This window comes from Strix aluco, chromosome 1, assembly GCF_031877795.1.
Source record: "Strix aluco isolate bStrAlu1 chromosome 1, bStrAlu1.hap1, whole genome shotgun sequence".
NCBI classification, from domain to species: domain Eukaryota; kingdom Metazoa; phylum Chordata; class Aves; order Strigiformes; family Strigidae; genus Strix; species Strix aluco.
In genome coordinates, this window is record NC_133931.1 from 160,607,575 (window position 1) to 160,635,144 (window position 27,570).

The 27,570-nt window shown below is 39.9% G+C and overlaps 1 protein-coding gene across 2 annotated transcripts in view; it reads left to right on the plus strand.

The window, feature by feature from the left end:
* TPK1 (thiamin pyrophosphokinase 1) overlaps positions 1 to 27,570 on the plus strand; it is a 321,381-nt gene that overhangs the window by 95,927 nt on the left and 197,884 nt on the right. For both annotated transcript variants that reach the window (XM_074842940.1, XM_074842930.1), the window contains exon 3: positions 25,722 to 25,791. In XM_074842940.1, coding sequence (XP_074699041.1) covers positions 25,722 to 25,791 — 70 coding nt within the window. The remainder of the gene's footprint in view (positions 1 to 25,721; positions 25,792 to 27,570) is intronic.

Sequence of the window (27,570 nt, forward strand, 5' to 3'; positions counted from 1 at the left end):
CTGTCTTCACTACACTTGTGCTCAAAGCAATCATAACAGTCCCTAACATACAGCACCACCCCACTGCCTCTCCTTCCTTGTCTGTCCTTCCTAAAGAGCTTGTAGCCATCAACTGGTGCACTCCAGTCATGGCTGACATCCCACCATGTTTCTGTAATAGCCACGACATCATAATTTTCCTGTTTCATCATGGCTTCAAGCTCCTCCTGTTTGTTACCCATGCTGTGTGCACTGCTATACGTGCACTTCAGATGGGCTCATGTCCCCTGCACCTTTTGGCATTTAGAGGTCCTAATTCCAGCCTGACCTTTCACAGGTGTTACCATGGTTACTGATCCATCAATATCCCTTGCATCTTTGTTGTGCTGCATGTCTCCATCCCTTGCCTCCACTGAGATGGCAGGGTGAGGGTCGTCACTGGCACAACAGCCCACAAACCGTGGTAATCTACTCTGGGCTTATGTCTGGGAGTTCCAGTTTTGTCCCCTAACCCCTTCAAATCTAGTTTAAAGCTCTCTCAATGAGCCCAGCTAACTCCTGCCCCAAGATCCTTTTCCCCGTCTGGGACAGGTGCATGTCATCTGATACCAAAAGGTCTGGTGTCCTCTATACTAACCTATGACTGAAAAATCCAAAGCCCTGCCAGTAACACCAGTCTCAGAGCCACAAGTTCATCTGTTGAGTCCTCCTGTAATCTTCTTCATCTATCCCTGCAACTGAAGGGATGGAGGAGAATACTGTTTGTGCCCCCGACCCCTTAACCAGTTTCCCCAAGGCCCTGAAATCTCTCTTTATTGATTTTGGACTTCTCCTGTCTACTTACGTCCTCCTGAGGCGACTCCCACGAGGCTCTGCGTCTGTGCAGGTGTTACTGGTGTGAATGATTTTCAAGATCTGACCTGAATTTGGCTTCATGGAGGTGGCATATTGTTAATGCTTTACTGCATTTCACTCCCCTTTGGAGCTGTGCGCCTTTAACCCGGTCCTGCTACGTTGCGTCATGGAGAATTGTCTGTTGTTTTGGTGCAGCCACAGCGCCCTGATTGTGGCTGGTCCGTGTGGGATGCTCTTTGGACTGATGCATTAAAGTACTTTTTAAGAACATTAAAAGAAGCTCTATGAGTTTAACCACCCTACTGAATACATATGATTCAAAAGTATTTGTTAGAAACACTGTTGAAAGAGTAGAACTTTCACTTGAGAGCAGTTTTTTTCCTTGTTTTACTGCCTCATAAATAAATATTGCTATACGGATGTTCTTCAAATAGTTTAGTGTAACCTATTACCTTGAATTTTACCAGCCTTAATATCATTTCATATACCTAAAATATTAATAAAAATATTTCCAAAACAGCATTACCGTTGAAAAGATACTGTGTTGACAATACTGTTTTTCTGCTTCCAAAGGAAGTTTACATAAATTTAAAAAGTTTCTCTCTTGTTACAACAAATGCTAAAATGCTAAAAATCTTTAACTTGCTAGTGTATATACAATATTGATATGCATAGAATCAATTTTTATGTACACATATAAATAAAAAGTGCAGAACTTGGATTGATGAGTTTGTGTTTGTTTTGGTTTGGCTTGTTTTTTTAAAGGCAGTCCCTTGAGATTCTAGTAGATTCAAAAGACTTATCCTGCTAAAAAGGGGGATATTGGAATGAAAGTAGAGGATCCCAGTATAGATGATAGTAAAATACAATATGGTGGTAGATCTACATGAGCTGTGAAAGAATAATTTCCATTTTCTTTCACTTTGAAAGTAATTTGTGACTGCTAAACTTGTCTGAATTATCCTGTTTCTCTTGGAAAGGGCCTTAAGTAAAGTTCTACTTGATCTAGTTCTGTTAAAAATTATTTAATATATGTATATTTTATTTTCTTCCCTCAGATGCTTGTCTTAAGTTTAATGATTTGGAAGCTGTGGTAGAAACTGTATATTTAAAAACCACAAGAAATAACATGTTAAAGCTGTATATTTAAATTCATAGGAAATAGGCTTGCCCAGTGACTATGCTAATAAGAAAAATTTATGTATATAAATGTGCACACAGAGATTCTCACACTTATTTCTCCTCGCTTTTTCCCTCATCCCCTTTTCTAAGTTGGGCACTCCTTGAGGGAATTTGCTTTGAAAGTATTGCAGGGCTGCTGGGAAGTGGATTTGTGTGTTAATTGCAGCTGGGTTTTAAGTTTGCTGATAACTTTTCCCTTCTGTGATGAGATTTCCTTTTATTAGTTAATGCTGACTTTGCTGCATTTGGACTGCATTCTCCATCGCTCTTTATGAGTAGCAAAGTTACAGCCACCATAAATGCAGAGAGCATGGAGGAGGAGGAGGTGGAGTAAACAATTTATTTTCATGTCTTTGGGATTATCACATAACTCTCAAATAGCAGAGGAAAGTGGAGTTTAATGGTCACCCTTAAGTTAGAGAGGAAAAAAAAACCCAAACAAAAATAAAATTATTCACTTAGACTTCCTCTGTGTGTGTATTACTGTCATTCTTGGTTCAGACTAATGATTAAATGATGCCTTTTTATTTATTCAGATTTGATTAGTAGGAGAAGGATTTAAATACATATTTTCCTGCTACATTAACAGAGGCTTGGCAAGAGAGATTCAAGGCGAGATGAATATTAGGGAGTAGAAAGGGAGATTCAGAGACAGCCTGATGAAAACTGGTACAATAGGGTTTACACCCGGGTAACTGGAGGCTTGCAACATATTTGTGTTTGAATGGGCAGGAGGTGGGAACAGATTAATTTGGCTCCTCCTTTATCCAGTTATCTCCTGCGACTTGGTCCAAATAACAAACTCTATAGTTTAGCTTATCAGAAAAAAATTGGAAATTTTGGTTAAAGTTTGATTCTGGCAATTTCCAAGATACACTGTTTAGCTTTGCACTGAGTGTATCCTTTAGTCTATTTTTCATTGCTCAGTTTAAGTTGAAAAGTAAAGAAAAGTTTCTCTAAGATAATTCAGAACAGAGATTTTTATTTTATAATCACTTTCAATGTTATAACAATTTGCTTGATTTAAAAGTATTTTACTTACCCAACTCTCCTGACCCTGAGGTGCAGTATCACTATAATGTGGTTTAAAGACTAAAAAGAAATGGCTCAATCTGTAATATCTCAAAACATGCTTGTTCTGAAGCAGTGATTCCTGGTGCTGCTTGACTTCTGACTCAAGGGGCCATTTATGTGGCCTAGTTATGACACAGATTTAACAGTTCTGTGAGAAGAGCATTTGATTTGAGTTAATATTGAGTAAATGGAGTATATGCTTGCTGGGAAGACTTGTGAATGTGTGCAGAAGGTGCAGCTGAAATAACTGATCTCAATTGAACATAAATAATGTAAAAACTTCACTAAAGAAGATACAATGGATGATACTAAAGACCACACTTTGATCTTTGTATCGTCAAGGGCATAGCAGCTTTTTGATACGGATGATATACTTCTACAAATAGAGTTGAGATGAAAGACTTTTTTAACGTATATTTTAAGATGATTTGGTAAAAACAGAGAAATTATGGTTCAGTAGCCTCTTGTACCTTGCTTGCCCTTCTAAATGTTATTAACACAGCTTTTCAGTCTTTGCAGGTATCTTGGAGATACATGTTTATGGGACTTTTCAGCAGTCTTTTCACTGTTGGTTTGAGTGTTCTGTCTTGGATAAAACTTTGGATTTCAGTGCGATAACAGATGGCTCAAAATTGAGGGCTGATGACATACAGTATGAGCAAACAGTGCATGTGTAGCTCTTGGCAGTGGGATTTTAAATAGCTGTAGCTGTGTGGATTAACATCAGCTGAAGCTGAAACTTTTCTGTTCTAATGGTAGGACACCTTGGAAACTTGATGCAACTTACTCGTAGGAGAATTACATTTAACGTAGCACCGCTCACCTTACTGTGGAGCTCCAGTCTGGGTGTGCATGCGCCAAGCTACTGTGAACCACATCACAGGAACATTAAAGGTCTGTCCGTCACCCACAAGGCACACTTCTATTACGGCAGTTGTGATAACAAAATCTAGTTTTGCTTTTAGGGCTGCTTTGCTGTTTGATAGCTTAAAACTTTAACTGTTTTTAAAAGAGTCCATGCAGCTAGACAAAAAGGGAGAATAAAAATATTTTAAAATGACAAAACTACTAAAAAGGCTGGTTTAATGTTGCCATGCAATAGTAAATACAGGAAAAAAACCTAGGTGGAAATTTAACATGCTTTAATATTCCAAGCAACAGAAATATTTCAAGTGTATTGAATATACTGAACATGTTGAGCAGTGATCCTTTCTTTCTCATTGCACACGTTATACTCTACTTTTTTTCTTACATTGTGATTGCATTTCCCTACATTACCACAAACATTTATTTAAGAAAAGTCATGCCTTTTGAAACAGAAGCGTTCAGTTTGAAAATGGTTTCAGATTTTACTACTAAATATGTTTTCAAAACAGACTTCCCTGAAACTTGTCTGTCAAAGGGATATTGCAAGCAGTATGTTCCTGTTACGCATACAAAAGCCCATTGCTTAAATCCAAGGAAAATCAAATTTTAACAGGCCATGCAATTCTATCATCTTTTTCAAAAATTATGAAGACAGTCAAAATCCAAGTTTTAAATAAAATTGGTGCCTGTTTGGACTATAATCACTAACTTGATGTTATGCTTTATGTGAAGTAAAACCTTTTACAACCTTATTCTTCCCTGACTGTGGTCTGAAGGATTTTCTTTCCTCCTGTAAAGCTGCTTCACCATGCAGGTATATAAGCTGCTGTTGTGTCTACCCTGGTTTGGGCTGTATTTTCAGAGTCTGGGCTTGACTTCTCCCTCCTAAGGTGGATGTAGCAGTGACATGACCCATTCCCCAAGCCTGAGCGTTGTCTGCAGGGCTCCAGCTGCGCCTGCTTTGCCCAAGCCCACCCCTGGTGTGGCTGCACACCCTCCTCAGGTCATGGACCAAGTACTCCTGGGGAAAACTCTCGCAGGAGTAGACCACTGGGCCTGTCACCTCCTGGCTAGCTGATCAGTCGCAGTCATGGGAGGCTGGGTCCAGTCCACAGCGAAGTACATAATCTTGACACTTTTTTTTCTGATCACAGCAGATCATAGCTCAGGATCTTTGCTGAGCTGGTAAATGAGGAGAGGTCTTGTATGCATAGAGGTGCAGAAGGAGATGATGTGTTTCTTCCCCAGGGGTTGTATTCTGTTAGATATTGTACAGACATAAGAGACAGGTGTTGCATTAGGAACCGACATTAACAACCTACAGGTTGCTTTCAGTGGGTATTGTGTGTTTTGTAGATACTATGTTATCCATTTTCTCTCTGCTTTCTCAGTTTTGTTTTTATTATGGTAGTGCCTGAAGAGGGCCTGCAATGTGCCAGTCACTGTAAGCGCAAAAACTCTTAGGTCTAGTCCTGTTTGTATTAAATTAAAAAAAAAAAAAAAAAAAAAGACTGACAAATTACAAGAGGAAACGATGTAGTAAGGTACGTTGTTTGCTTGATGCCCTGCAGTGCTCTGATGCACATGCTCCTGGAGCACAGGTCTGATGGGGAGCGGCTGAGGGGACGGGGGGGGTTTAGTCTGGAGAAGAGGAGACCTCATCACCCTCTACAACTCCCTGAAAGGAGGGTGCAGAGACAGGGGGATGTCTCTTGAACCAAGTAACAAGCAATAGGACAAGAGGGAATGGCCTCAAGCTGTGCCAGGGCAGGGTTAGACTGGCTGTTAGGAAGCATTTCTTTCCAGAAGGGGCTGTTGGGCGTTGGAATGGGCTGCCCAGGGCAGGGGTGGAGTCCCCATCCCTGGAGGGGTTGAAGAGTTGGGTTGACCCAGCGTTGAGGGATCTGGTGGAGTTGAGAACAGTCAGTGTGAGGTTAATGGTTGGTCTAGATGATCTTCAAGGTCTTTTCCAACCTAGATGATTCTGTGATTCTGTGATGCACTTGTTTAGCTGCCCTGCTTTTTCAGACGCCGAATCTGCTGTGGCTTCCGGGAAGTCCCTGTGCAAGGGCAAATAGGCTGCTACAAGCGTACTGAGGAGAGATTGGGGTTTTGAGGCTGGAAGAAGAAAGCAGGTTCAGCTCAGTTATATGTTTAAAAAATGGGAAAAGGAAGCAGGGAAAACCCAACTACCCTTAGTTGACAGTTTGCTATGTGTTAGCAATCATTAACTACCACCATGGCATGGTGGTATCAACTCTGGTGGTGGTGTGAAATAGTAGCTCAGTGCCTCTGGAGGAGGAGTGACTCCGTGTGTTCACGTTTCAAGTTCTTACACTTCTCCCCACAGGAAAACTATGACCGTGCTTCAGAGAGGCTGGCATAAAACCTTTGCTGTAGAAATGGTTTCTGTTGGTTAAAAAAACACACAAAACCCAACTATGGTCTACCTGCAGCTTCAAGGGAGAGAAGCTATTTTACCTTGCTCCTTCCAGGCAATGACTGGACACTGTCCAGGAGAAACCCTCTTTGCTCAGAGTTTGCTCAGTGGTTCTGCTGATCTGCATCTTCTGTCTGGCTGTGGGCAGTGCAGGTACTCAGCACATTCAGAGTTTGCCCCAGTGCCCATTTCAAGTCTCTGCACAGTCTTTTCTCACTATAACATAAATCTGCTTTGTAAGTGTTCTTTTTACTTTTTAAACAAAACGAGCACCTCTAGTAGTAGTTTTTAGTAGTGGTGGTACAAGCACTGACTTTTCTATCCCTGGCTTATAGCCATTAGGGCATGTCAGGACCCTGTAGGATCTGTTCTTAAGTAGGAGCAGCCCTCTTCCATCTAAGTAAATCATGGCACCATTGTTCTAGCAGTCTCTGAACTATGAGTTAGCATTTTTCTAGCCTTGTTATTATTTAAACTACTCCCCTTGCCTTGTCAGCCTTTGTAGTAGGAGACTAGTTCTTAATTTCTCTGGCAGTTTCTTTGTAAAATGGCTCAATGCTGTAGCAGAAAATGGCTTTTTTGTGTCAGCAGTAACTGAAGGCTAATATTTCAGGCATGAAGGAGTAGAAGGGAGAGACTCCTTGACAGCAGGCTGAAAACCCTCCTGGAAAAAACCTTCTCCTCTCAGGGAGGCATCAGCCTGTGCAATTTCCAGGCAGTGTGGAAGGAAACACATTACAGAATCCTCAAGTACCAAGAAGGTCAGAAATGGTGCTCCTTAATACCAGCCTCTGGCTGAAATAGCACACAAGTGAAGAGCAGAACAAAGAGGCTTTCTGGCCCTTGTTTTGTGCTGGGTGTAACCCTAGAAGATGCGATATTCATAACCTGGGATGACTGGACACTAGAGTGACAGGAATTTAAGTATGAATTTAGCCCTAAAAGGCCCATTGCAAGGCACCATTTGGGTAGGTCCCAGCTGTTCTTAGAGGAGTCAACAATGAGCCTTGCTCCAGAGGTGCTTAACCATGTGCTTCATGGAGTTCTGTTTGCACTGAGTAGCAGTAAACTCCTTAATGTGTGGAAGAGGACTGAGCGCTCAGTAAGTAGATGGAAAACTGCACATAATGAATGCCGTTATGCAAGCTGTTACCTCAATAGTAAGAGTTTCCATACTTTTTTTTAAGCAGGTGTATACTAGCAATCTGCTGTTTGATCATGTTTGCAAACAAAACACTTAGCACAAAAAGTGTGCATAGCGACCAGCTGTCAAGAATTTCCGTGTTCTTACCACGTACCACAAAGCATCTTTGCCTGCTTCTGTTCTTGTCTGTGTCCCAATAATTTGCCAATTGCCATACCTCTGCCTTACAGCGACACCTGCTGCCATGGGCAGACTTGACAGAAAGCTAGTTCTTAGCTCAAAGGTGTAATTTTCTGCACCCCAACTGATTGCTAGTAGCTTTTCTAGAATATATTCAAGTTCCCTATCTTCTTCCTGAATCTGGTGTTATCACTAAAGAAAAAAAAAAATGCCCCTCAGGCCAGCAGTTGGAACCAACGTGGTGTAGATGAGCCAGTCCCAAACTTGATACCCATGCTGTTTTTTGCACCACCTATGTGATAATTTAATCTCTTTTTATCAAAGCTCCTTTACTCTGCAGGTGCAGTGTGATGTGTGGCTTCAGCGTGAGGATGTGTACTGGTCAGCTTCAGAACCAATACAAAATGCACTGTAAATTACATATCAATTAGCAATGGCAAATTAGGACGTATGCTTGGAAATACCCACACTTGGGTTTGAACTGAAGTAATTATGTGGCTAAAACCTAGGCTTTGCTGAAGTACCAGTATTTGATAACCATGGTGTTGATTCATTAGTGGGGGGCTTGATCCATTAGTGAGGGGCTTGATGCCAGGCCTGTCTTTGATAACCTCCCTAATTCACATCTGGAACTGTTTACAGCTTGTACCAGGCAGATTTTATGGGATAAGGTGACTCCCCTCTCTTCCCCTCTTCACCTTTTAGATCCCTGTTAGAGCTCATTTGTTCCATGCCCTGACAAGAAATTGGTGAGTTAGGACCAGCTGGAGGAGGTTCAAGGTAATGCACCAGTGTGAAATGTGAATGGAAACCAGTGATCCCACTGCTTAAACTGAAAAAAAAAAAAAAAGCTAGGATGAGGCTGAGTGCTATGGAAAATGATGTCAGTAAAGTACAGAAGTGTTTGAATATAAACATAACTCTGATTCCTCATTTCTCCCTCCCTCCAAGCCGCTTTGGGCCTCACTCTCTCAGGGTGCAGGTAGCCAAATGCGAAGACTGAGTCAAGGGAGATCCTGGAAGGGGGACGCTTGGGTTTTGTTCAGAAAGACACAGATCTGTTAGTTGCAATCTTTTGTTCTTTCCTCAGGCAGATTTCCCAATAGTTTGGTCAAGGATTAAGCAAGAGTAATTGGACTGGACATGCTAACTTTAGTATCTGGGCTCACTGGTATGCCACAAATCAAATGAGTTCATGCAAAAAAATTAGCAGAATTGCTGCTGGCTAGGAATTGCAAGTACACCAGAAGAGAAACTTTAGTGATATCCTTTTAGATGAGAGATTTTGTTAGTTTATAGTTCAGTGAAATGTGTTTTCCACTGTCAAAATAGATAACTTATTTCAGTAATAGAAAAATAACATTGTTTTTTCCAGCATGAAAGTAATCCCAGCAGGGATACACATAGTGTACCATGCTAATACAATTCTACTTTAATACAAAGTAGAAACTTAATATCATTCCTGAGATGTTACTATTGCATTATCAAAAATGAATTTCAGCAAGAGCAAAATGACTGATGTTCTAAACAATATTATTAAAGTTTGCAGGTCTCTTACAGACTGCAATAATAATTTAAATGTTAACTTTAATTATTTGTTATTTTTATTTTTCTGTACAGTTGCTTTTAATTACCTCTTCTTATACAAACATTTCTTTCTTAGTATTCTTAACAGAACAGTCGTTTGGTAGTTCTCCTTTTTAGTTTTATTTTTTTCCAAACCCATATTACATCGGTTTATTGTTGAATGGGTGGTGTCATTCCTCTTTAGAAGAAGAGAGACTGGGAATGCCCTGGTGAATTAAGCTGTGTCAGGAAGTAAATGTTTCTTTAAAATACTTCATCTTTTTTTTCATTATATGTGAGGAAATGCACCACTCATGCCTGGGAAGAAAAGAGAGAGAATTCAGTTTCCCATCTGTCCCCATTCTGTACTCTGGGAACCAGGTGGGTACCTCCATGGGGGCAGGTGGGTGTCTCCTCCTCCTGCAAAGGCTTTGTCTTTGATTTGTGGTGACGGGGGGTGTAGGGTCAGCGGGGACTTCTCACTGTGACCCTTGTCTGCTGCTGGAAGGAGGCAGCATCTCTGCACCAGGCATAAGGTAGCACACAATTCCCTGCTCTTGAGTGGCTTGAGAGCCCTTCAGAGGTAGAGAGCAATAGCAGTGCTGTCTCTGCAGCTCCCTGCGCACAGACCACTCTCGCCAGGGCCTGTTTGCCTCCATCCCATGCCTGCCCAGAGTGTGACTGGGGCTTTGAGAAACTGCTGGAGTGGGACCTCTTGGCTCGGCGGTCTCATCCTTGGTAGAGTGGTAGGACAGTGTATGAGGTTATTGCATATCGAGGGAAATAGCATGACCGCTCCCCTTTTATTCTTGCTTATTTTATGAGAACATGTCCTCTTTTCTTTGTTTTCTAAATATGTTTGTACAAAATCCCAGAAAGTCCATTCTCTTCTGGTTACATTTTCTACTTTGCTCTCACAATTGTTAAATTTTAAGTAAAGTAAAATAATTGTACAGTTCATAAATCAGACCCTGAAATAGGAGTCAACAGGACTGGGGAGCAGTAACAGGGAGAAGTGAGACAATGGGTGAAGAAGAGGCGATGAATTTTTTGGTGCATGTGGGAGGAAGGGTGAGGCTGACAGGGTATTTGTGTCGCCGTGAATTGATGAGATGATGCGTGCATCTGGAAGCTGGAATAGATGAAATGGCAAAGAGGGAGCTATTAGAGATCAAGACAGTGAAGAGAGAAAGAGTAAAGATATATATAGCATTAGGGCTTGAACTGTTATGGGCACCTTGTATTCAGACAGAGTGATAAGTATGATTTGAATCCTGATATTTGAGGAGCAGAGCTCTGCTCAGCACAGGTGGCTTCACTGAAATCAGGGACCTTCTCCAGGGCGTGAGGACCAGCTGTGTGCAGGAACCTCTCAAAATGTGGCTTAAAGCAAATATCATTTTATGCCCCTCCAGCTAAGACTTTTAAAACTGTAAAAGTTAAGAGTGGGGTTGGCTACAGGAAGAATTAATGGCATAAATGAAAGTTTAACCTACTTCTGTTGTTCACAGCTATTGATTTTGGTTTGCTAAAAGAGCAGCAACATCAAATGTTTCTAAGATGGCAAAGCTAGCTGTTAAACCAAATTTCTGAAACTCTTTTTCTCTGCTGGGGGACTATTGATAGGTTGAACTGTGACTTGATAATACTCAGGTTTTACCTGTGGACAAGATAAATGAAAGCACCAGGGTCTCTAGTTCTTTCTTTTCTTTAACCTTAGTTTAGTTTACGAAGATGGCAGTTTGATCATGTTTTCAGCTTTCACAGAGAAATCATTGCATCTTTAAGCAAAACAATCCTCCAAATTACTGAATCCATTAGAAGCTCTGGTGACTGTTTCAAGCAGGTGGCGAGGCCTCGTGCAGGTTAAGCACAGCGACAGCAGATCTTTTTCTTCATTGGCGGAACTATGCTTGTTGCCTTTATGGAACAGATGCACCGTGTAGCATTTTGTGAATCGAGGATTCAGAGATGTCTTTCCAGGTCATGTGTGACAGTGAGTGTCATGTGTGAAATCAGGGCATCGCTATTCCTGTTCCTTGCTAGGGAGAACAGTCCCCCAGCGTTGGGTGTTTCACACTGCAGAAAGATGGCTATCTGCTGGCTTAGTCATTTATTATCAAATCAAGAGTAAGAGAAATTGGTTTGCTTTCATCTCTTAAGAGGGAGGATCCTGCTTCCTGCTCTAAACAAATGTTGCTAAAGTGGGCTGGTTGAACTTGACCTTGAGTGTCTTAATACGTTACCAAACACGTTTGTAAGTAAACTAGTAAAAAGTAGTGAGGAAATAAATATTTTAGGTGAACTGAGGAAAGTCCTTCCTTTCACACACTAATATGTGCTGCTTGTGGGGTTTTTTTGTTTTGTTTTGTGTTTTTTGATGTTGTTTTTCTGTTTGTTTTGTGGGGTTTTTTTTAAACTGTCTTTAATCTTCAAAATGTAAGGCTCCAAGGGGAGCTAGCAGAGGACCTGGTCAAGAATGGATGAGCAGAAGGAGAGAGAACTGAGTATCAGGGGAAGACAGGAGTTCTCTTCCCTGTTTTAACAGGGAGATAAGAGCCAGGTGAAAAGACTGACTTCTGTATAATTCTTGTGCTTCAAAGCCCAGTAGGTAATAATACTGTAGGCTCCAAGGGCTTCTGAAAGTTGAAATCCAGATTAACCAAGTAAAAGGGTTTGTTTTTTTACATTTTACCAGCTCTTCTCTAACAATACTGATTTAAACCAGGCCAAGTGCAGGAACACACTACTTTAAATGAAAATGTTATGTACTAATCTGGAATCTCCAGCACATCTGGTAGATAGGGTAGCATGGGATTGGTGCAGTGACTCAAATCACATTTGAACGTGCTCTCTTCTAATATTTTCTCTTGCTGATAATGAAGTGTTTATTATGAACAGAGCTTGTAAATTAAATAGAATATTGATATTCTTTTTGGCCAACACTTGGCTGATTTAAATAGAAATATATTAGATACACTTAGGGTAATTTTTTCTCCCACCCTCATAAGCCATGTTTCTATGGAAAATTTAAAAAGATGATAATTTACAATTAAGTAGCAACATTGGAAAGGAACACTTGATATAGTAAGATTCACAGCTACTGTATAGTTCTTTGGGGTTTTTTTTCATTAAACCATTTTAGAACAAAAAGCAACAGATACAATGTGTAATATATTACCATTTGAACAAGACTGTGTCTTGGGGTTTTGCTTGTTTGTTTCACTGGGAATGTGTTCTTAAAGCAGACTTTCAGAATGAGCTCAGGTGTGCTAAATCTAACATTTTATTTATTGAATGCACAGGTTTCAACTACAAGGAGAAAATGGCCCCACAGATGCGGCCAATATTTTTGTTCAATAAAGATTAAATGGTTTAGCTTATGATCAAGGGATGCAAATATAATACAGTTAGATAGGAGGCAATTTAAACAAAACAAAGAATTCCTACCCAGTTTCCATGAATTTACTTCTGAACTTCAGACTTTAATATACGCTTAAGTCCAGTCTCTCTTCTTAAAAATCAAAAATATGGACCAAAATGAGAGAAAAAAGTTCGTTCATTTTGCACTTCTAGGGCTGTTTATCTTTGTAACATTGAAATTTAAGGTCTGAAGCAGTAATTCTGTAGCATTTTAATAAAAATCATCTGCAATGTACTGATCATCTTTGGAACAGATCTGCTACTAAAACTAGTTTTTGAATAATCCAGAAGCTTGCAGGTTTTCCTAAAACACTGAGCAGTCCCAAATTTGGGGGCTGAAGTCCCCACTGAGACTCTACTTTTCCATTCACTTTAAGCCTTTTTCCCCTCAGAAAACTGCCAAACATGTAGGCATTGAATTGGAACCTCATCTAGCATGCACACAAAACTTCCGGTTTTGCACTTACTTTTCCTATTTTAGGGATGACTTAGATAAAGATCATCTCAGGACTTTGGTGAACAAATGGCATTATATTCCTCAGCTGCACTGTTGTCTGGAAAGCTGTGTCCTAAGTGCGTATCCTCAGGAGGACCAGAATATAAAATTTTCAGTGAAAATCCTCAGCAGAAGGCAGATGGTGGTGAAATTTTTCTCATCACGGAGGAAAGAGGACACTGATACAGCCTGGTGTTTTTCCCATGGGCGTGTCCTGGATGGTCCACAGGTTGTGTATCGTAAGTGCAGCCTCTGATTCCGTTTGCAGTCTTGCTGTGAAGAGAGTTGCCATATAGAAGTTTATTCCCCTTGAGAACATACACTCGTTTTTGCTCAGTAAACTCTAGATTGCCTCCTACAAATATTTTCACGTGGAAATTTCATCTTAAGGTTATCCTATACCTTCATTAAAGAGAGGGGTTTTTTGTCACTTTTATGAACTGGGAAACTACTGCTATGCCATCTTCATTCATAACGTTTGCATATAGATGTTGATTTTACTTTTTTTTTTTTTTTTCAGGGAGAACAGTATTGGTTTTGCATTTGCATTATGTAAGAGAATTCAAATGAGAAATCCCATTTTGTACTCAGAATTACAGCTTCCACTCTGGTTTGTAGCTGATTCTGCCTGTCCAAATAAGCTTTCTTTGTGTCTTGTGATGATTTAATATATCATTTCATCAAGATAACTAAAAACTTCCCCAAAATTATTCTTGTTGGTGACTATTTCTTTTGAAAATGTTAACTGACACATTAAGAATGCAAATATCATATTTTGTCCTTTCTTATGGGTTTTTCCACTCTTTTTTTTTTCAAATATGAATAACAAAAGAAACAATTTTGACAAAATTATACCGTAGATCTGATATTTTATGTCTGTATGCTAGCTTATACTAGCTGACCTTCCTTCTTGAGTGTTGAAAAAAATAGCAAAAGCAAAGTGCTTAGCAAGAATATTATGTCAATTTCAGATTTATTTTGTGTAGGAAGATTTTTGGGAATCAAGATTAGTCTTGATTCAGGTAGCTAAAACTGCTTCTCCTAGAAGGAGCAATACATTGTAATATCAAAATTGTGTTCAGGTTCGTCCTTGGATCTGTATTTAGGTGCCAGTACCAGAGTTCTAGCAATGCAAATCCACTGCTTCCATGAAACCATTCTGGTTTAAATTGGTGCAAATGACAGTGTGTATGTACTTGTAGCTATTCCAAATATGAAATAAAGCAGGTAAGATCAAATCTACTTCATAGCTAATTTTATATTTCCAGTTTCTTGAGGAAACTTCAACTGTAGCTTAACACTGCCAAATCTGCGTTAAAAGAACAGAAAAGATGTGAGGTTTGGTCCGATGCAAAGGGGTGAAACTGTCATAAATGAAGTAGTGATACTATCTGCTCCCAATGTTTTAGACAAGTAATTCTAAGATACTGGTTTAATTTCAGTGTTTTAAATTATTCACTTAATTTGGGCTAGTTTCAGAAGATGTACCCATTTCTAAAATTAAATCAGTTTATGGTGCATTTAAAGAATGCCCCATAAAACCTTTTTTTTTTTCTGTTCAGATAGAATACTTCCTTTTTTTTTTTTCTTTTAACCATTTCTCCTGATGCTGTTTTTAATATTTAACTATTACTGTTTGCTTGAAAATCTATTGAATGGTTTACCTGTTTCAGAGTAGGGGAAATGATCTATACATGGGTGTGTAGCATGAACGTAGGGTAACTGTATATTATCGAGATGTTAGAAAATGCATTGTAAAGAGCAGTTCCGTGTGCATTAAGAAATTGTATTTACCATCTCAATTTTTCCTTCTCTGGTTTCTTGTTTGTCCCTCTTTTTGAGACTTATTTCCAAACAACTTTTAGACCAAGATTATTCTTTTCAATAGTTTAAATAATTTTTCAAGAAGGTGTTGGTGCAAGTTTGACTGGTTCAGAAATTTATGCATTGTAATATTCTAGTTGTCTTTTTACAAAATTGGATTTTCTGACTTTTATGAGTTCTGAAATTTCCTTGACGCACGAAAGTTTTTGTTAGACTATGATATAAAATGGTTTTGTGGAAATCTATTCTGGGCTGCTAAGGAACAGCGTGTGTTTTAGTAGCATGAGAATTAATATATTTTGTGCTATTTGAAATAAGTGTGTGATTAATTTTTTGATGAGTTGCAGGCTACTGCAAATCCAATTTAGGCAAACAAAATTTGAAATACAAATGTGTTAACTGAAAATATTTAATCACAGACATGAATATGAACTTATCATGCTCATTGCTTTACACTTGCAAGTTGGCTTGTATTATTAATTAGATAGTTCAATTAGAACTAGAGTGATCTTTAAGGTCCCTTCCAACCCAAACCATTCTATGATTCTATGATTAATGCATATTTTTCAGTAGAAGTGGAAGAGACAGTAGCACTGTCTGTGGCTGTGATGAGGAACATAGTCTTGCTGGTGGCCAGTAGCAGTAGGAGATTGTTTCCCCTTCTTTGCTATCTTGGCACAGCTGACCACCCTTTTCTGCATATTGCCTCCCTGCCTGCCCCCCGTCCTGCTCACTGTGGGGTAGGGAGCAGCGATTACACACAGGCTGCTGCTGCTGGCATTGAATCAGCAATGGCAAATCAAAAAAAAAGAGCTTTTTTTCTCTTTAGAGTCTGATCCTTTGTGAAAATGTATATGTTTTAATGCTAATAAAGGTGATATTTTATTTTGTCAGTTTTTTCCATGTAGGAATAGAGTCAGTGTGCTACTAAAGTTTGCCTGATAACAATGCTGACTGGCAATTAAAATTGCAGGCAGTTGGGGTATTCCATCATGTTTGTAGCTGTTTATCTTCCTTGTGTCAGAAATCAATGTTGCAGCAATGGAAAATATGAAATGAAGAAATAAAAAGTTGCATTCTAAGCTTGAAGTCAGTGCACGTCACACTGAATTATTAAACAATATAATTTAAAAACTTCAGAAATAAAATTGATGTTGAAGCCTCTCCATTTCACTTGATAATCAGGTAATTGATGCAGAAAAAAAGCTAGCTGCACATTCTTTCAGTTACTTTACCTTCAGTTATATTTTGATGTATGTGTTTGTTTTAGGTATAGGACACCAGTAGACAGGTTACAGTAAAGTTTTGTTAGTGAGGCACATTGTACTTATGAAGCAGTGAAAGAAGATGGTATTTGAAAGGCAACCTGATGGGATGGATTACAAAGGCCAGCCGGCATGGTGTCTGTGGGGTTTGACGTTTGAGAATTGGCGGATCCTTCATCAGCGATCAGGGGTTACGTAGGCAACGTTTGGATGAGAGATTTCGATTATCAACTGCATGTCCTCGGCAGAGGAGGAGCCACAGTCCAGAACAAGCTCGGGGCACTTGTACATGAGTCTGCAAACCAGGATCCAACCCAGCGCTGGGGACGGTGCGTGGCACTGCGGGAAGGGCTTGCAAACCTCCGGGGAATTCCTGGTGTCAGAGACCAGACGTCAATAAGATGCAAATATATGATTGTAGAGAGCTTGGATTCCTTCTCCCTCTGGAAAAGACAGGATTTGAGACACAAGTAGGATCTCCTGCCTGTGTTTCAGCAGCTTGTTTGATTTGTGAGGATCTTTGATGTAACAAATTATTCTTTAAGGACATTCAAAACAAATAGTTTATTGGGAAAAAAGTCAGGATTAACATTACTCACTTAAGTGGATTTTTTAAATTTTTTTTTGGGGTATGTGCCCTAATCTGTGTTTCTTTACTGTTACCTAGTAATAATAGATGTACACTCAGGGCAAAAAATAAACCTGATTAAATGCTACATTATTGCTTTAAGTGTCATTTTTCAAACAGAGAGAAAAAAAAAAAAAAGGAGAAAATGAAAAGAATAAACTTCTTCCTGATTCTTCCCTCAGTGGCATCAAGCCTCGTAGCCTTGTCATGAAAAGGTCACTTAGATTTTAGACAAAATGATGGCAGCAAGTACTTTGTTTTATGTTTGGGCTCTTTCCTCCTGATTTTCGCTGTGACACAGCATGGGGCTGCTCCTGCGTGCGGAGGCTGTTACAGCAATGGGCATAAGGCAGCACGGCGAGTACCAGAGCTCCCGGCTTTGACAGAATGGAAGAAGAATGACAGCAAAGAGAAGAGAAAATCATATCCTAAGTGAGGGTTGTAGGAATATTAAATCTAACACCTGACAAGAGATTACTCCAAACCCGGCAGCCTTGAATATGAATCACTGTAATGAACTCTGCGTGGAAGTGTACCTGAAGACAGTCCAGAAACTCAGTCTAGTGAAAACACAGTTGCTCTCCTGCCTCTGTCTCTGACAGCACATTACTCCTGCTATATTTACTGATACTCAGGTTTTTTTCTTGCAGTTGTGTTTTTTTGCACTTAAGAATTTGTTTTTAAACGGGTTGATCAATTCTTTTATTTCCTTTTTTTTTTCCCAAAGTGAGCATTAAGATTTTAAATTGTTTACAAATTTTTTTTTAAAGTTAGATTTTGTTTTGATGACTGTGTAACTTGTTTTTTGGCTGAAATTCAGGGGAGGTTTTTGTTGATGGGAGTTGTTTCATTTTCCCTGTGTTTTACTTCTGTGTGAACTTTTTAGAGAGACGTGTTGTCTGTGTGGCTTTTGCTCAATATTGAATCAATGCACTGAGAAAAGAATAGTGTTTCCTAATTCATCAGCACATTGGTTCCTTGTAGTCTCATATTTAATTGCTTAATGAATCCTGCCTCTGCTTAGCTGAGATCTCTATGACATTTACAGCTCAAAGCAGAGTGATTAAAGAAGCACAGCACTTCTGTAGGAAACATATAATTACCTTCCTAGATATACAGCAGTTTTTCATCTGAGATCCATAATCCAGTCCATATAGAAGCAGGCTGCCAGCTCCAGTGTTGGTGATCCATTGACTTGAGAACTACGGGGCTTCTATGTTCTTTGTGTGGTACAGATGGTAGAGAAGTCACGTATGAGACATTTGTAGCTGATGGGCCTTTCTTGGGTACACAGACAATTTAAGAATAGCAACCATTGTTTTCTTTGCAGCATTTGTAAAACTGACGTTTGTTCCTGGGCTGGAAGTATGCATGAAAAATTGCGAATCACCAACAGCAGAAAAAAGAGCAAAAAAAGAGGGATTTGGGGTGAAATTCCTAAGAATGGGCTCAATCCTAGAAAGTGCCGAGTACTACTACAGAAGACTGGCTGCTCTTGCTACTGCTGAATCTAGTAGCACGGACGTGCACCTGTAGCAGCAGCTTAGAAAGCACCTGTATATCTCTCTAATTTCATTTGGAACCACAGAATATCCTGAGAGCAGGTGACATTCTTCATCATGCTTATTTAAAGCCCTGTGCACTGCTGCAAATTTAAAATACTAGTAACAGGAGCTAAGCCTTTTCGGTTTCAAATTAAGGATAGACCTATTTTAAATAGTTTAAAAGCCTTTTAGCAAGACCAGTGTCCAACTGCAAAGCAGAAAACTATTATGGACTGACAGGTGATTTGCTAAACGGAGCTGCAGATGACCAGGAGAGAGATGTCTGTAGTGCACTGTACTTAGTATATAATAACAGTTGCATACAGTCCTGATAACACAGGTGGAAACACACGGGTGGGAGGGAATTGTTTGAGATGCAAATGATCCCCTGGCTAGCAATCTGCAGCCATACAAAGCCACGGATTTGTTAAATATGTTTTTGCTGTTTCTGCAGGACAAAGGAGAAAAAGAGAAAGCACATAAATACAGATTATGCATTTTGTTGCTGGTAACTGGTATTTTTCATTAATGCTGAGACAAAAATGTGTTAGTCAAATGTAGCAAGCAAACCAAGCAATTCTCTGCATATCTACCATATATTATCACATATATATTACTACCAGTTCTCCAAATCATTAATTAAGCAGGCTTCTCTTATGTGTAGATTATGCTGGCGGGTTAATTATGGTTACCAGGTTACTGAATCAATAAATGAATGGGGGAAACAGATTGTGTGCCTAGAAGAAGTACAAGATTAGAAAAGGAACAGAGGGGATATACTAAGGCAGTTTTAGGGGAGAAGTCATAAATTTGAATTTAGGCAAAAACATGGATAAATTTCAAGATCTGTTTGAAAAAAGAAAAAAAATATTTTAAATGCTAATTGCAAGGAATAATAGAATAGGAATAATAATAGAATCCTAGAATACCAGGTTGGAAGGGACCTCAAGGATCATCTGGTCCAACCTTTCCTGGCAAAAGCACAGCCTAGACAAGATGATCCAGCACCCTATCCAGCTGAAATCTTAGAAGTGTCAAACGTTGAGGAATCCACCACTTCCCTGGGGAGATTATTCCAGTGGCTGATTGTTCTCATTGTGAAAAATTTTCCTCTTGTGTCCAGTCAGAATCTCCCCAGCAGTAACTTGTACCCATTACCCCTTGTCTTTTCCATGTGACTCCTTGTAAAAAGAAAGTCTCCATCTTCTTTATAGCCACCCTTTAAATACTGGACCATGGTGATAAGGTCTCCCCTAAGCCTTCTCTTCTCAAGGCTGAATAAACCCAATTCTCTCAGCCTCTCCTCACATGGCAGGCTTCCCAGCCCCTTGATCACCTTTGTGGCCCTCCTCTGGACCCTCTCCAGCCTGTCCACATCTTTTTTGCATAGCAGGGACCAAAACTGAACACAGTATTCCAGGTGTGGCCTGACAAGTGCTGAATAGAGTGGGACAATGACTTCTTTATCTCTACTTGTTGTTGCCCTTGTTGATGCAGCCCAGCGTCCTGTGGCCTTTCTTTGCCACAGCAGTCATGCTGAGCTTGTTGTCCCCCAGGACCCCCAGGTCCCTTTCCGCAGAGCTGCTCTCCAGCTGGGTAGATCCCAGTCTGTGCTGCACTCCTGGATTATGTTTTCCCAGGTGACAGACGTTACACTTGTCATTGTTGAACATCATAAGGTTCTTGTTAACCCACTCTTCCAGCCTGTCCAGGTCTTCTTGCAGGGTGGCTCTCCCTTCTGAAGTGTCCACTTCCCCACTCAGTTTGGTATCATCAGCAAACTTCATCAGGGTACACTTGCTCCCATCATCCAGGTCACTTGTGAAGATATTACACAGCGTTGGGCCCAAGATCGATCCCTGGGGGACCCCACTTGTGACAGGTTGCCAGTTTGAAAAGGAGTTGTTTCCCACCACCCTCTGGGTGCAGCATCAGCCAGTTCCCCACCCACCCACAGACCACTTGTCTAGACCATAACACATCAGTTTCTCTAGGAGGAGGCTGTGGGGAACCATATAGAAAGCCTTGGAGAAATCCAGGCAGTCAGTGTCCACTGCTCACCCCACATCAGCCAAGCAGGTCACTGTTGTAGAAGGCGATTGGGTTTGTCAAGCACGATTTGCCCTTGGTGAATCCATGCTGGCTTTTCCCATGGTTCATTTGACTTGTGACAGCCCCCCAGGAGGATTCCCAGGAACTGAAGGAAGACTGATCAGCTTATGATTTCCTGGATACTCCTTTAAGCCCTTCTTGTAGATGGGGGTGACATTAACCTTCTTCCAGTCTTCTGGGACATCCCCCAATCTGCTCGACTTCTCAAAGATTATGGAGAATGGTCTCTCAACAACATGTAAGAATTATAAATTTAGGCTTTTCTTCCACAGGTATTGGTACTGTGTATAAATGTATTCCCTTTTTATGCCCTTGTCTTACTCAGTCTGCAAGAATTACATCTGTTCTGTAGAGTCTTTTCCCCCACCTGAATTTGCAGGGCTATTGAAAGTGTGATAAAATACTTGCTTGTATTCTGCAAAAAGCTTCAGGACTAGTTAGCTCAGAGCCAAGACCTTCCTTTTTGTGTTTGAGATGCTGTTCACACCCTGTCTCACAGTGACAGGAAGTTATTTATATTTACCCAAAAGAGTAAATGTAAATATAATATAAATTGTTTCTATGATTATTGTGGTGTTAGAACAATTTTTGTAAAAACATACTCATTAATAATTAGCCCTAAAATTGGCCTCTCAACTTCGGTCATTAAAGGGAAATAGGTCACTGGTTCCTAGCAGAAGAGACACAATTTAAAATGAAGGACATTACTCAGAAGGACTTTGGTTTCTTCATTCACATTGCCTATGAGAAACTCTTTCAGAGATATCATGGGCTGATAATATGATCTTGTCATAACTCTTCCTCAGCATAGGTGGAGCTGAAGGGGTAGGCTCTTGCCATAATTTCAAACACTACTGGACTGAATATACGCTGCTCCCAATAACTTGGGTAGCAATTATTGGCAGTGTTATTGAGTTCCCCCTTCTGTACTCTTCCACTAAGCAGCACAATGAAACAGTTGATTTTTCAGTTATGTCTCCGTTCCCTAGTTCACTGAATGATACTGGAGTTGTATCAGACAGAGCTATTTCTGAGGAGTGGAGCTTAACACAGAATATTCAGGTTGGAAAGGCTGTAATTTGTGGTAATGCCACGGAGTGCAGATTTTCACACTGAGCTAGCACTGCAGTGCACTTGCGCCCCTGTGCTCTTAGTGTCATCTCTTCCAATACCAAAAGCATGAAATAGCACCCTGGGGCTCTTCAGCTGAGCACGGTGGCCAAGGGCTCAGGTCTCTGCTTTCAGTTGTTCTGGTTGAAAAAGCTACTGCTCCCAATTGCACATCACAGCGTCTTCACTGGAGGTTTTGGTCCCCCTGAACTATCAGAGCTCAGTGAGCTACTTGGATGACCATTCCTTAGTTTGGCTCAGTTCACAGGGGCAGGATTAATTAAAAGCCTTTAGATAATGTCTTTACTGACTTAGTTCTTTCTGACATACATAAACTAGAGCGTAATTCCATGTGCAGTGCACCTGACAAATTTGAGGGGTCTCCAATAATGGGATAGTAGCCTTTGGGTCAGAAGAGAAGGGGTGTGCAAGACCTAGCTGACCACTTAAGTTATTCTTCCCTTTATAAGCCCCACCATCCATTTTGGTTGCCCTGGAAGATAATTTGTCTTTGACCCATGTGTTGCCATTAGCACTTCATCTCTCTGTGTCACTTTCCACCTTTTCATTTGTTTTTTTAATCTGTTTAAATTGTAAACTTCTTGGAAGAAGGTGTTTCTGTTTTCATGATGCCTAGCAAAACAAAGCCCCGATCTTGTTCAGGTTCTTCAGTTTCTGCTGAAATAATTAATGTGGTTTTGTGTGAGCTGTTGCAAAGTGCCTAGAGACTGCTAGATCTGCCTATGCAGTTGCCGTAGTGCACCTTGGCCAAATTGTTGTTTGTAAAGCAATTTTGTCTCTAAGAGAAAAGGCACTGTATAAAATAAGTTCCTATTATCTTTTCATAGAGAATTTTCCATCTGAATTGTAAGCTTAGAATTGCTATCTCCTTAAACACTTCCAGATAATAATGATACATTTCTTCCAGCTAATATATATCATTACTTTTTATCAAGCAAGGCTTGGTTCATAGCTATAGAAATAATATGATTTACTGGCTTCTAGCCAATCAGTTAATTACCTGCTAGTTACTTAAAGCACCTGGGGCTTTAGTTCATTCCAGTGTAGGTTATTAACTTCCTGGTAAAGGATCAGTACCTCATAAATAGTTTCTCTAAATAACTTTACTATGCTGCCGAAGTTTAATTTATTTTCTTTTATTATTTATTCTTATTTATAAGAATAAATATGTGGGGCAAAGCTTTAAATTGCAGTTATATAAGGCAACTATTTTGATTTGAGATATCAAATAGTAGTTCCATATCGATGTGATGGGCATACAAGTGTCATAGACCTGTTACTTAGGCACCTTCAGGTCTTTGGGAGAATCTCAGTAGTTTTGCATTTACTGGACTAGTTGAAGACGGAGCTGTTTTGTAATAGTTTGTTTTGGTTTTTTGGTCATGTTGTTTTAAAATAATAAGATCAGGTGAAGAGATCTTAGGCCAGGCTTCACTTGTGGTAAGTCCATTGAGATAATTTACAACAGTTAAGCCCCTGGCTGTCTTAAAGTAATTGAGACAGATAATAGACTTTTTCACCTCTCTTTTTCTGTAGCTCATCCCTTCTTTCTTTCCCTAGAAGTCATAAGCCACTTACTTGTTTAAAATGTGGGAGAATAGATGTAAAAATCACTGTTCTCAGAAGGAAAAAGCTGAGCCTGTCTTTGGCCCGAGAAGCATCCTTTAGGCAGATTCTGTACATGAAGTTAGAAATAATTTTTCTGCAACGTTCTTATGGTTTTGGTTATAAAGAGTGTCTCAGCTGATGAATTGCTTTAGTAGTTCAAGGGGAGAGAAAAGATTCTGTAATTGCTTCGGTCCTAGGCCTTGCTTAGATGCCTTATATCTGCTAAATAAACTGATGGCCTGGATGGTGTATTTAAGGACAGGCATTACATACTGTTCTTGCAATGGACCATTACTAAGTTCTGTGTGAGCTGAACTCCCTGAGAGAAGTTAACAAATATGCCCAGGTGAAAGGAATTACATTAGTTTCAGTTGTAACCTCAAGTGAAAGGAGAAGTTAAAAGCTTCCAGTCAAACACAGTGGGCAAAAAAAGTTTTTGTCTTGTGATGCTTACATTCATCAGGATGGGTGAGGAACCTGGCAAGAGCCGGAAGCAGTGAATTGCCATGGTAGGTGGCCGGTTGGCCACCCATAATTCAGAAATGATCTCAGCTAATAAGATTTGTCAGGATCCAATCTGCTTCACCTTGGCATGTTAATATGGGTTTAGATAGTGGCTGGAAGGAGTGGGCAAAGTAGGATAAGGAGGCAGAGCAGAGCATGGTCTGTGCAAGAAGGCTGAGAAGGGTGGTGCTTGCCGTATTGCTTTATTTATATTACTGTAATACTATGGACAAGAGAGAAGAGGGGTCACTGGAGCAGGAGCAGTGCTAGGAGAGATATTGAGGAGTGCAGTGCTAGTTCTCCTGCCCTGCACATTCTTGCAGCCTGCAGGAAAGAAAGCTGCTGTACCCAAAGCTACCTATGATGAACTGGTAGCTTGTGTGCTGACCTGCTTTCTTATTTTTTTCCTAAAAGCCTGAGCCAAGGTCACATGGTACTGGGTGGTGGATATACCCATACAAAACATTCCCTGTTGTAGGAGTTCAGCAGCCAAATAAGAAAGAATGGCTTAAAGATGAGAGCAGATAAAGCGATTAACTTTGTTGTCCCAATTTGTATAGGCTGGCTGTTGAGGACTAAGCTAGGGGGAGAGGTGGATTGCCCACCTAATGAGTGCCAAAAGGAAAAATGTAGGTTTCTATCACTGCTGAGAGGCGGTTCTGACTGAGAAATAAACACCAAAGCAAAGCAGCTTTAGCTGAAAATTGGATTCTCAGCAGCAGGAAGTGCCTGATCTGATTGTTCACACCTTTTTTTTCAAAACTTGGGCAGGCTGTTCCTTTTCTTTGTCTCTCCTCTTTTTCTCTTCCCCTTCTCAACCCCCCCATCCTCCGACTTTCAGCCCTCTCAGGTCTACCAGTTGATCTCTCTGCCCTCAGACCCGAAAGGAACGCTCTGCTCTAGTGAGGAAGTGGCAGCTTCTTTTATCTTGAGTGCTGCAGTTATCTGACTTGTGCATCTCAGAGCAAAACTGATAAAGACTGCTAAGACAAGATATTCATTTTCAATCTTTAATAGCTTATCATATTTAAAAAATCTTGTGAAAAAAATGTGTGTTAGTTAAAAGATGATTAATAGGGATGCTTATGAATAAAATATACCAATTTATGTCTGATTTTGTAATAATAGTTTTAGACTTTTCTATTTTCTCTGACTTAAGTCTACATAAACAAAGGGATCACAGGAGAACTGCATGTCTGTGCTTGTTTGAAACAATTGGAATTAGTGGCACGTGCCCTTTTCAGTCCCCAAGTTATGTGGAAGCACTGAAAATTGTTGTGGTTTTATTCCTTTTGTACCAGGATAGTTCAAGATTTAAAGCCAGGACCTAACCCCTCTTCTTTATATCAGATGATTCAAACAGTCTTTGGAACAGTATAGGAACTGTAGTAGAGTTATCGTTTTTGTGTCATAGGAGGGGAAAAAAAGAGAAAATAAGTATTGTTGTGCCTATTTTTTTTTTTCCCCAGTTTTTATGCAAGTCTTTATAGAGCCACCATTGTGAACTTTTTGCCTGGGTGAGAAGATTGTTGGGTTTAAGGTTCAGACAAGCATATGCCCATACATGGTGGATGGGCCCTTCTCAGGTTTTGAATACTTGCCCCTCCATGTAGTTTAAGCTGACTGGGCAGTAGGTTAGGATAGATAGAAATAAGCTGTTTGGAGTGGCACAGTCAGATAAGATTGGCACCAGTCTAATAAAACTGTTCAAATGTCTATTTAGAGAAACAAGGGAAGTAGTCAAGTGTAGGAAGCTAAAAGTTACATGAGAATCTCAAGTTTATTCCCTATGCTGCAATGAACAATTGAGTTTACACAGAAATGTCAGTAATGGAGTAACTGGTTGTGGTTTTTTGTTTATAATGCCAATACATTGATGTTCTGTTTCTTCACTTGCAGCTGCACTGAGAGCTTGTGCTGATGGAGGTGCCAATCGTCTCTATCACATCACAGAAGGAAGCCAGGACAGGTATGTTTAACAATAAACTTGAAGTCATTGAAGTCATCTCTTCTCAATGAAAGTAAAATACGGAGGAACAGGATCTGTTCAGTCACTGAAGTAGCTGCCCGCTCAGTGCACGGTACTTTAATGAACTGTGACAGGTAGTATAATACTTTCTCCGCATTTTCTTTAATATTTATTCCCAGCTACAATTTTTAAACCCACACAGATAGCCTGAAATACCTTTTATCCTTAAGCCCATTGGTCTTTTTTGCTCTTTAAAGCTCTGCTCTCAGTCTGTCTTATTTTATGCATCCATCAGAGCTAGGCCTTTGATGCAGCCTCTGAAAGAGCTTGCTGTGCCCCTAGCAAGGGTTGACTAGAGGAACATCTGATGCCTTTCACCGGGAGCGGAAACAAAGTATGTCCACTTCATTCTTCTTGTGAGGCCTTAGAGGAAATCTGTTTGCTTTGTGAAGTGAGATGGGTAATAAAATAGGAAATCTACTTTTCTCTTTTAATTATTTTTAAATTAGCATTAGGACATTATACATGACCAAAGGCAAGTAAAGAGGTTATCTATAAATGTATATGCCGGGTGAGGAAATATGTCTGAAAGGAGAATATGTTACTGCTTTCTGTAGCAGCATTTAAAATTGCAAAATATTCCATGTTACTGCCCCAGAATTGTTGAGCTGGAGTTGTGATGCAAAATACTGCATTCAAGTGCTTTCCCATTTTTGTAGTGGAACCATGGAACGCTGAGGTTACTAAGGATCCTTTTTGCTTGTCTTTAGGATTTTCAGTTGTTTTGAGCAAGAATTCATAGATAAATAGTTTAATATAAACAAATAAATGAATACAGCTGACTCTTGGGGCAAAGGAATAGGACAGGTATTAGGTAGAACTTACAAACTTGTGAACAATTCTGTTCATACAGCAAAATCTGACACATAGTTTGTGTTTCATCTCATGGCAAGTGTATGATGGAGGCCAGGGGAAGCTTGGTTTCCTCCTGTCCTTCAGAGTAAAAACCAGAGTTGGGGAGGAAGACTGTAGTCTTAAAGTAAAAGTTAACTTAAAATTTCTTCATCACCTGTTGTGCGATGGCTGAGATCTACAACTGCTAACACCAAGACTGGAGTCTGTCAAGCACTACTCACTGTTGTAGGAGTATTCCCTCTGTAATCTCCTATCTCTTTTCTCCTAGTAGTTGCACACAGAGCCGTGCACAATTTAATCTTGAATTCAAATGGAAATCTGTTTGACTTGCAGCAAGCAGTTCTCTTTGATAATGGTGATGCTTTCCAAAGAACATTTTAGAGCTCTCATTTTACCTTCGCCTGTAACCCATTCATCTCTTCTGCATACCTTTATGTTCATATTAAATAAATATAATTCAGGGGAAAATGGATGATTATACCTTGACTGAATAGTTCTTTCAGTCTTACATACTTGGCCCTTGGAGTATTACTTTTCTCTATCTTTCTTCTTCTCATCTTAATTGCTTTGGGTAGGTATATTTTACCTTCAAAGTGATTCTTCTGAAACAAAAAAAAAGACCTGCATAATTTTGATTTTTGTCTTTAAAGAAATCGTTCTGCTGGAAAGAATATTCATTTACTCCTCTGAAGTATTTTCCCTTAAATTCCCTGTCCAGTCTTATTAAAGAGCTGTCTGCTCCGACTCTACCAACATGCTAATCATTTTTTAATGCGGTCTTAACCTTCTGTTTAAAACTCTATTTTATTCAAAGCCCTGATATCTAATTGTGTTGTATCAAAACCTAAAAACTATAGTCCTTTA